Source organism: Cebus imitator, unplaced genomic scaffold (genome assembly GCF_001604975.1).
Source record: "Cebus imitator isolate Cc_AM_T3 unplaced genomic scaffold, Cebus_imitator-1.0 Scaffold338, whole genome shotgun sequence".
NCBI lineage: Eukaryota > Metazoa > Chordata > Mammalia > Primates > Cebidae > Cebus > Cebus imitator.
In genome coordinates, this window is record NW_016107653.1 from 331,352 (window position 1) to 342,302 (window position 10,951).

Sequence of the window (10,951 nt, forward strand, 5' to 3'; positions counted from 1 at the left end):
CACTGCACTCCAGCCTGAGTGATAGAGCGACACTCCATCTCAAAAAAAACAAACAAAAAGAAGAATAGGGGGTTGGGGATCCTCACCATCAGTAAATATGGAAGTTCCTGACTCCTTCTCAGATGGGAACTCAAAGCCTTTATAGAACTGAGAGTTGTTAGAACCAGAAGCAAGAATGCTAAAAACTTGCCAACAAATTCTCTTCATTGTTCCCTGGTGGTTTCCCCATGGTAGCTTTGGGTGCAGGGGAAATGTCTCAGTGTCTCCTGTTCCAAATCTTGGCTTCTGGAGGGAGGGATGTAAGGTGGGAGTGCTTCCTGGTGGAGTATTCAGGAGCTTAATAAAACAGGGGGCTAAAGAGCCAGCATGGAGAAGCCCACTGTGCGGCTGCCCAGCCTGCCAATTTACAGTTAAGAAAAGAGATTTTTCTTTTTTCTTTTTTGAGACAGGGTCTCACTCTGTCACCCAGGCTAGAGTGCAGTGACACGATCTCAGCTTGAAAACCTCCTGGCTTCAAGCAATTCCTGTGCCTCAGCCTCCCTGGTAGCTGGGATTACAGATTTGTGCCACCACGCCTGGTTCATTTTTTGTATTTTTAGTAGAAACAGATTTCACTGTGTTGGCCAGGCTGGTCTCGAACTCCTAACCTCAAATGATCCACCTGTTTCAGCCTCCCAAAGTGCTGAGATTACAGATGTGAGCCACCGTGCCTGGCTGAAAAAAGATTTCGACAAGAACTGGAAGGGTAACTCCCCTCCCAGACCCAAAGACGCAGTTTTGGCCTGACCAGCAGGAATACACACGTGCCTCTCTGTGAGGAGGGCAGAACTGAGGCTGCTTCTCAGGAGACTGTGAGGGTCTAGCGTGCCCTCCCCATAGACCACAGGGTCGGATAGAAGAGCCTTCTCTCCCCAGCACAGCCAATGGGACACCATGAATCATGGGCTGTACTGTAGAAACTAGCAATTATGGTAATTATTCGCACTACAAAGGGACTCTCCCTCTTACCAAAGGACATTTTCCTCCCCCAAGCTGCTCCTCCACCCTTTTGAAGAGTAGCTCCTCAGTTATAGGGAAGAGCAGAGGAAGATAACATCACTCACATTATCATGGCAAACAATGATTTGAAAACATTGGCATACCTGCTTTATTGGTAAAGCAGTTTATGTGAATAATAACTAGTAGATAAATAGGGAAAGGTAACTGAACACTCCCGACACCTCATTGAGCTTGGTTTGTGATGTGTGGGCAGCTAGAAAAAGCAGCTAATTGTTAGGTGGCTCCTTGAACATTTCCTGTTGGGAAACCCGTGATCGGAAAAGAATGGGCTCAGCCCTGGACAGTGGCCATGCACTGTTAGCGCAAAACCCGCTGAGCTGCAGACACCTGGGTCAGCTTGGAGGAGGGAAGGCGGTGCCGTCCTGGGCCGCAGTCTGTGGGGGTGGGCCACAGTGCGTCCCTTTTGTGGGACTCACTTCGTGTTTCTACCAGTAGCCAAACACCACAGTTGCAAAGGCCTGGAGGAGAAGCCCATCAACCTTTTCCCAGTCCGTTAATGTGTGGTAAAGAAAAAATAATACAAGTAAACATTCTCGGAAATGTAAGTCTTATTCTTTTAATGGGAAATTTGGTGATTGTATGTAATTTTTAGACTAGTGGGTAAAATGTTGAAGGTCTGTATTGCAATCTTGCCTTGACTTTCTAAAAACGATTCCTAAATTGATCCAGCATTAAATCAGTATTTTAATCCTGATGATGAACAGCATAGTTTCAGTTCTCAAATAGCAGGGTCCTCCCAGTGTAACTGCCAGACAATTCTTCCTGCACATTGCAGGAACAAAATCTATTCACGGAGACCATGGCATTGCAGTAAAGAAAGAATTTTGGGCTGGGTGTGATGCCACACACCTGTAGTCCCAGGTACACCGGAGGCTGGGGCGGAGAATTGCTTAAACCCGGGAGGGGAGGTTGCAGTCAGCCAAGGTCATACCACTGCACTCCAGCCTGGGCAACAGAGCGAGACTCTGTCTCAAAAATAAAAAAAGAGGAAGGTAACAAGGAACTTTAATAAATCCAGATTGGGCTGGGCACAGTGTCTCAGGCCTGTAGTCCCAGCACTTTGGGAGTCCGAGGTAGGCTTATCATAAGTTCAGAATATCGAGACCATCCTGGCCAACATGGTGAAACACCATCTCTACTAAAAATACAAAAATTAGCCAGGCATGGGGGTGGGTACCTGTAATCCCAGCTGTTCGGGAGGCTGAGGGAGGAGAATCGCCCAGGGAGTCAGAGGTTGCAGTGACCCAGGATTGTGCCACTGTACTCCAGCCTGGTGACAGAATGAGACTTTGTCTCAAAAATAATAATAATAAATAAATAGCCGGGCACAGCGGCTCATGCCTGTAATCCCAGCACTTTGGGAGGCCAAGGCAGGCGGATCACCTGAGGTCTGGCCAACATGGTGAAACCTTGTCTCTACTAAAAATAAAAAACAAGAAAAATTAGCCAGGTGTGGTAGCGGGAGCCTGTAGTTCCAGCTACTCAGGAGGCTGAGGCAGGAGAATTGCTTGGACATGGGAGGCAGAGGTTGCAGTGAGCTGAGATTGTGCCACTGTACTCTAGCCTGGGTGACAGAGTGAGACTTCATCTCAGAATCAGTCACTCAGTCAGTCAGTCAGTCAGTCAATCCAGACTGTACACTTTATACTAGAGATTCGTTTTGTCATATGTTAATCTCATTTACTTTGTTAAAGGTCTCAAGATTCTGCCCTCCAAGAAAGTCTTGCCATGATTGGATAGGACCCCCAGATAAACATTCAAACCTTCGGCCCGTTCACTTTCACATACCTGAAGATGAATCACCATTGGAGCAAAAGCTTAGAAAATTAAGACAAGAAACACAAGAATGGAATCAACAGTTCTGGGCAAACCAGAATTTGACTTTTAGTAAGGTAAGTGGTAAGTGTTAAGTTTTAGATCAGAATGAGAAATGACACAGTTGGCCACTTGAGGGTGCTAGATGCTTAGTATTTGCTTTGCTGTTTGCTCCGTAGTGGTACCGTCTGGGTCCCTCCCTGCACCATGTGTACGTACCTGTGTATGTATATATACATATAATTTTAAAAACTAATGTATAACTATATAAGAAACATTGGTTATTCATAGAACCACAGATCTTGAGACTTTGAAAGGAAGCGATTTGTGAGCAGCAGAGCTAGAACTAGAAGTACGTGTTTTATGCTCGTGTGTGTGTGTGTGTGTTTATGTTCGTGAGAATACCAGTTTTTTTTTTTTAGGTGAAGCATGGTGGCTCTGTAGTCCCAGCACTTTCGGAGGCTGAGATGGGCGGACCAGTTGAATCCAGGAGTTCGAGAGCAGGCTGGTCTACAGAGCGAAACCTTATCTCTACTAAAAATATAAAAATTAGCCAGGTGTGCTGGCACATGCCTGTAATTCCAGCGACTCAGGAGGCTGAGGCACAAGAATTGCTAGAACCTGGGAGGTAGAGGTTGCAGTGAGCAAGCTCATGCCACTATACTTCAGTCTGGGCAACAGGAGTGAGACCCTGCCACAAGAAAAAAAAAACAAACAGTTTTTTTTGTTTGTTTATTTGTTTGAGATGGAGTTTTGCTCTTGTTGCCCAGGGTGGAGTGCAATGGCACAATCTCGGCTCACCGCAACCTCTGCCTTCCAGGTTCAAGTGATTCTCCTGCCTCAGCCTCCAGAGTAGCTGGGATTACAGGCATGCACCACCACGCCTGGCTAATTTTGTATTTTTAGTAGAGATGAGGTTTCTTGGTCATGCTGATCTCAAACTCCTGACTTCACGTGATCCGCCGCCTCAGCCTCCCAAAATTCTGGGATTATAGGCATGAGCCACCGCACCTGGCCAAAAAAAAAAAAACACTTTTTTGATGTGTTGTTCTTCACAAGAATTCAATTTTTATTTTTATTTATTTATTTTTTTTTTGAGAGGGAGTCTAGCTCAGTTGCCAGGCTGGAGTGCAGTGGTGCGATCTTGGCCCACTTCAATCTTTGCCTCTCGAGTTCAAGTGATTTTCCTGCCTCAGCTCCTAAGTGGCTTGGATTACAGGCACACACTGCCATGCCCAACTAATTTTTGTATTTTTAGTAGAGATGGGGTTTCACCATGTTGGCCAGGACGGTCTTGTTCTCCTGACCTCGTGATCCATCCACTTTGGCCTCCCAAAGTGCTGGATTACAGGCATCAGCCACCGAGCCCAGCTGAGAATTCAAAATTCTTAACAGCATACTTACAAATAAACTATATAAGAAAGAAATATAGTCTAATTCAGAAGAAAAACATTTAAATTTTGATCTTCCATTTGGGTGGGCTATGTCAGGTAGAGTAAATTTATTGTATTCTGTGGATTTTTTTTTTTTTTTTTTTGAGGCAGAGTCTCACTCTGATGCTCAAGGTTGGAGTACGGTGGCGTGGTCTCGGCTCACCGCAACCATCATCTCCTGGGTTCAAGCAGTTCTCCTGCCTCAGCCTCCTGAGTAGCTGGGATTACAAGTGCTCACCACCACACCCGGCTAATTTTTTGTCCTTTTGGTAGAGACAGGATTTCTCCACGTTGGCCAGGCTGGTCTTGAACACCTGACCACAGGTGATCACCCACCTCGGCCTCCCAAAGTGCTGGGATTACAGGTGTGAGCTACCACACCCAGCCTATTCTGTGGATTTATAAACACACAGTGCCTCCCAAAGTTTATGGATTTTTTTTTTTTCAAATCCTGTTTCAAGCACAGAACTTTTAACCACATTAAGAGGGTTTTAAACAGGCTTTGAGATGGACCACCCGCTTCTCAGGAAATCAACATCTAAACTTCCCCAGGACACTGTGAGCTGTGCTGTAGCCAGAGAAAAATGGAAAGACAGAGAAAGGAGTTCTGAGAGCCTTTTTTTTCCCAAGAGAATTAAATCGTTTATTGATTACACATGATAACCCTGGATGATACACAAGCTTCATTCCCATCTATAATTTTATCTCATACCATTATTCAATTTAGATATATTGCATAGGATGTGCCAACAATCATTTTTATAACCAGTAATTCCATGGTTTTGCTTGGGTAATCCCTTTTAATGGTGAACTTCAGGTCACAACAGTAACTATTAGCTCAACTACGCCAAGGTTTCTGAAGACAGTGGCTTCTTCACCCAAGCAGGTTGTATATAAATTCCAAATGGAACCTGGCATCACCCTGAAGGAATTCGAACTTCACACTGTTGGGGAAATTTATCAAGATGGCATCAGAATAGACTAACTTTACACAGCACATTAAAAAAAAGACATTTATTCAGCGTCACGATCAGACTATTACATTTAGCAATCAACAGCATGGGTGCAAAAAAGAAAAATCTACATTAAAACCCTTTGTTGGAAAACTTTCCACAGAACAGAAACTAAAATAACCTGTTATACAATTAGTCACAAACACAGTCCTCGAGTTTTTGCCCATACACATGAGTATTTGTCTAAGTCATGTCTTCTTTGTAGCAGCTGGGACCTGCCACCACTGTGCTTGGCTGAGTGCACAAATCTGCTGTAACCTGTAGCTTCCCTGTCACTCCTCTGGCTGTCCTCTCCTGCTAAGCTTTGTTTCCTAGTTAAAATCTTCTGCCCCTGCCATAGCTACTGCTGCTACTGGAGCTGCCATAGCCACCTTGGTTTCGTGGCTTGGCAAAGTATTGGCCGCCACCATCACAGGGGCCAGAGCTTCTGCTTCCAAAGTTTCCTCCCTTCATGGGCCCAAAATTTGAAGACTGATTGTTGTAATTGCCAAAATCATTGTAGCTTCCACCACCTCCAAAATTGCTTCCATCATTACCAAATCCATTATAGCCATCCCCACTGCCACCATATCCACCACCACCACGGCTGCCACCAAAGCCACCATGACCACTGAAGTTTCCTCCACAACCAAAGTTGTCATTCCCACAGAAACCACCTCCGTGGTCACCACCAAAGTTTCCAGAACCACGTGGACCTCTTTGGCTGGATGAAGCACTCGCCATCTCTTGCTTTACAGGGCTTTTCTAACTTCACAGCTGTGGCCATTCACAGTGTGGTATTTCTGAATGACAGTCTTATCCACGGAGTCATGGTCATCAAAGGTTACAAAGGCAAAGCCCCTTTTCTTGCCACTGCCTCTGTCAGTTAGGATTTCAATTACTTCAATTTTTCCATACTGTTCAAAATAATCTCTTAGGTGATGTTCTTCAGTGTCTTCTTTAATGCTACCAACGAATATTTTTTTCATAGTAAGTGGGCACCTGGTCTTTGAGAATCTTCTCTTGAGACAGCTCTCTTTGGTTCCACAACTCTTCCATCCACTTTATGTGGCCTTGCATTCATGGCTGCATCCACCTCCGCCAAGGTTGCATACGTGACGAACCCAAAGCCCCTGGAGCGCTTGGTGTTTGGCTCTCTCATTACCACACCGTCTGTGAGCATTCCCCATTGCTCAAAATGGCTCCTCAGGCTCTCCTTGGTTGTTTCAAAGCTCAACCCTCCAATGAAGAGCTTCCTCAGCTGTTCCAGCTCTTTAGGAGACTCTGACTTAGACATGATCGCTGAGGCGACCACAGGCAGAAAGGAGCAAACTGATGAACGTATCTCTTTTTTTTTTTTTTAAGGAAAAAGAAGAATTTATTCACTCAAGACTAAAAACTAAAGGCCTGGCCCTGAGAACCGAATCTGGTTAGTGCATTTGTTTGTTTGTTTTTGTTTTCTTTGTTTGGGTTTGAGCAAGTCCATGAGAAGGTGAAGGAAGGGCGGTGAGAGAAGGGCGACGTTCAGGGCAGTTCGTAGCCTGCTTTGGGGCAGGGATTGGCACACCCCTGTCCACCTGCGTGGCCTTTCAAAGCCGTCTCTGCAGCCCGAGGCTGGCTTCGAACCCTCCCTTTCCAGGTTCTCAGTTCACAAGCATGGCTCTCCAATCTTCAACTCCCTCTCCTTTGAGGATGTTAGGTGGTTATGATGGATGACCAGCCTCTGACATTTGACTTCGGCCCTGAGGTCTCAGCCTTTGCAGCTTCTGCCTCTCCAAACCAGCTTCTCTTCTGATTCCTGATCTCAGCTCAGTGCTCAAAAGAGCCTTTCATTATTTTCTCTTGGTGTCAGTGCTAGATCTGAATAACATCTCATGCTGTTTGTTAGATGTCTGCTGCCAAATTCTGATAGAAAATCCAAAATCATTCACCCCAAAAGCCAAGTCTGTCATTGGGCTAAAGTGCCATTCCTACTAATCCTTTTTCTTGCCTGATTCATTTAGAGGAAAGGGCTGGGAGCTCGAGGCACCCCCATGTCAGGACCTCTGTTGCTGTTTGCTGGCTGCTGCCCGGGCCCTGGAGAGGTGGGCTCCTGCAGGGCAGAGCTGGAGCAGGCGCTGCATCCTAACAGTAAGCATGAGAATGAAAGCTCACAGTCTGGGCTGAGCACTGCGCAAGTCCTGTGCATATATTACCTGTTTTGTTTCCCACAGTGACCCAATGAAGTCGGTACTGTTACCTTTACCGTTTTACAGGTGAGCAACCTGAGGCTTCACCAGAGTCACACAGTGAGAACGTAGCGTGGCCTGGATTCTCACCTCGGGAGTCAGATGTGCTTGCTGGCCTCACTGCGCCCATGGCTGTCAGCACATCCTGTGCTGACCTGGCCGTGTGTGTGTGTGTGTGTGTGTATGTGTGTGCGTGCGCGCACGCGCGCGCATGTGCCATGTCCGTAGGTCTGTCATTGTGTCAGGTGGGACTAAGTCAGCTCATGCCTTGGAGGTGCCTTGGAGACAGCCACTCTTCTAACAGATGGAAGAAGTTGTTTTGATTCTTCCTAACATCCTGGAATCCTACTGATGGCTTTACTGAGTATTGAAAGGCTGGCCTTAAATGAGATTTTGAAGTAAATTTGCTAATAGGACTGGGTGTATTAAGGAAGGGAATCAGGAAGGGAGCTGCCTGCTCCAGCAGCTGTTGAAATAGTTAGCAGGCCGCAGTGCCTGCAATGGGAGCGGGGCAGCCAGCATGTCTCCTTGGGCCAGAGCACACGTATCGTACACAGTTGCACCAACGTGCGAGGATAGAGGTCCCCAAGAGCCAAGAGAAGGGGAGCTTTGTTGAATACATGATGTTGGAAAAGCTAATTACTTTTGGCCCAAAAGAACAAATTTAGATTATTTCTCCCTAAAATACAAATATATTCCAAGGGATCAAATGTTAATTATTATTAATTTTTTTTTTGAGACAGGTCTCCCTCTGTCTCCCAGGCTGGAGTATAATGGCACCATCATGGCTCACTGTAGACTTGACCTCCTGGGCTCAAGCGATCCTCCCACCTCAGCCTCCCGAGTAGCTGGGACTGAGGCGCATGCCACCACACCTGGCTAATTTTTGTGTATTTTGTAGAGATGGAGCTTTGCCATGTTGCCCAGACTGGTCTCAAACTCCTGAGCTCAAGCAATCCACCCACCTCGGCCTCCCAAAGTGCTGGGATTACAAGTATGAGCCACCATGCCTGGCCAAAAAGTTAATTATTAAAAGTTGATTATTGCAAAGTCGAAGACACCTCCAAGATGAGGAAAAAAAAGAGAAAAAATAAAAAAATTTTTTAAAAGTTGATTATTTGTGTATTAAAGAGTTAGATACATGGTTCCTAGGGGTATTTTTTTTTTTTTCTTTTGAGACTGAGTTTTGCTCTTGTTACCCAGGCTGGAGTGCAATGGCATGATCTCAGCCCACTGCAACATCCGCCTCCTGGGTTCGGGTAATTCCCCTGCCTCAGCCTCCTGAATAGCTGGGATTACAGGCACGCGCCACCATGCCCAGCTAATTTTTTGTATTTTTAGTAGACACGAGGTTTCACCATGTTGACCAGGATGGTCTCGATCTCTTGACCTCGTGATCCACCTGCCTCGGCCTCCCAAAGTGCTGGGATTACAGGCGTGAGCCACCCCCCTCAGCGGGGTAGAGCTTTTTATAGGATATAACAGACTCTCCATTATCTGGACGAATGGTACCCTCCTGAGCTTGAGAGTGAAGATAGAGATAGTCAAGAACATAAAAGCTGAAAATGCCTGTGTTAGTTAAGACTCCTTTTGATCCCGCTTTCTGGGCAGGAGAATTTGCTGAGCAGATATGGAGGTGGCTCAGTACTCGGGTGGGTGGAGCTGGCCCCAGTTATGGCCTGTGCTCAGATGCTGGGACCAGAGCAATTTCTTCCTCCTCATGTTTAAACTTTTCTCCTAGGCCACTGCTTTACCCTTCTCATGCTACAACCTGGCTTTCTCTGCCTCCTTGTTTATCCCTCCTAAATTCAAGGAAGCAGCCGAGGAGGCTGCCTCTCCAGGCTGGCTCCAGCCCAGTTGGGAGGTGCCGGATTAGCTGAGGCAGAGGTGGGGCTTGTGCAGAGAGCCTGGCTGCTGCCATGGAGACGGGTGGAAGGGGACAGAAGAGCAGGCCTGCTGGCAAAGAATCAGAGGGCTGGGCAGACACAGGGATCACTGTCCGGAAATTCGAGGAAGGGCAAGTGCTGGCAGCAAAGACGACACGGGCAATTTGGACTTCAGGAAAAGCAGCCACGACTTTACAGAAATAACACACATTTATAGGCAATAGTGTGACTACAAGAAGAAAAAATTGCTCAAACTCTAAATTTTACAAGACATATTTGTTTATTTTTTTGAGATGGAGTCTCGCTCTGTTACCCAGGCTGAAGTTTAGTGGCATAATCTTGGCCCACTGCAGTCTCTGCCTCCCGGGTTCCAGCGATTCTCCTGCCTCAGCCTCCCAAGTAGCTGGGATTACAGGCACCCACCACCATGCCCGGTTAATTTTTGTGTGTGTGCTTTTGGTAGTCATGGAGTTTTGCCATGTTGACCAGGCTGGTCTCAAACTCTTGACCTCAAGTGATCCGCTTCCAAAGTGGTGGGATTATAGGAGTGAGCCCCTGTGCCTGGCCCACAGGGCATATTTAATAAGAAGTCATTATTTCATGCTTACTGAATTTGTAAGGGAATGTTTTCAGTCATGAGACTCAGTGCTGGTGGAGTTACATCAATGGTATATGACAGTATAAAATCCTCAGCCCCTTTCCTAGGATTTAGCTACACATATTACACGTATGCCAGGAAGCAGGAAAATGATGGTCGTGAACCATGTGTAAGAATTCATGTAGAGAGCCAGGCTTGATGGCACACACCTGTAATTTCACCACCTTTGGAGGCCGAGGTGGGCCAATCACTTGAGCCCAGGGGTTTGAGACCAGCCTGGGCAACATGGTGAAACCCTGTGTCTATAAAAAATTTAAAAATAAAAATAATGGCCAGGCGCGGTGGCTCATGCCTGTAATCCCAGCAGTTTGGGAGGGCAAGGCGGGCAGATCACGAGGTCAGGAGATCAAGACCGTCTGGGCCAACATGGTGAAACCCTGTCTCTACTAAAAATACAAAAAAATTAGCTGGGCGTGGCAGTGCACACCTGTAGTCCCAGCTACTTTGGAGGCTGAGGCAGGAGAATTTCTTGAACCCAAGAGGTGGAGATTGTAGTGAGCCAAGATTGCGCCACTGCACCACTGCCTGGGCAACAGTGCGAGACTCTGACTCAAAATAAGTAAATAAATAGATAAATAAATAAATATAAAAATTAGCCAAGTGTGGTAGTACATGTCTGTAGTCCCAGCTACTCAGGAGGTTGAGGTGGAAGGATTGCTTGAGCTCAGGAGGTGGAGGCTCCAGTGAGCCAAGATTATGTCACTGTACTCCAGCCTCAGTGACAGACCCTGTCTCAAAAAAAAAAAACCAAAAAAAACCAATGTGGCAAGACATGGGAAGAGTTCAGCTGTATGTTCCTCGCAGTGAGATCTTTCATTGCAGAAGAATGGAAAGAATCAAAATGTCCAGTACTAGCTGAACAGATAAGGCTGTGGTGGCC

At 46.4% G+C, this 10,951-nt stretch overlaps 1 protein-coding gene and 1 pseudogene across 2 annotated transcripts in view; one reads left to right on the forward strand and one right to left on the reverse strand.

Moving 5' to 3' along the window:
- The window catches only part of LOC108287162 (cytochrome c oxidase assembly factor 8), a 15,703-nt gene extending 7,450 nt beyond the window's left edge, over positions 1-8,253 (forward strand). Inside the window, exons 2-3 of the mRNA XM_017505368.2 lie at positions 2,754-2,951; positions 6,665-8,253. Of these exons, the coding sequence (XP_017360857.1) occupies positions 2,754-2,951; positions 6,665-6,733 (267 nt within the window). The 3' untranslated portion in view covers positions 6,734-8,253. The remainder of the gene's footprint in view (positions 1-2,753; positions 2,952-6,664) is intronic.
- On the reverse strand, positions 5,633-6,632 carry LOC108287161 (annotated as a pseudogene). The gene has a single exon (XR_001818236.2). The product of XR_001818236.2 is annotated as a heterogeneous nuclear ribonucleoprotein A1-like (transcript).
- Positions 8,254-10,951: the final 2,698 nt, after the last annotated feature.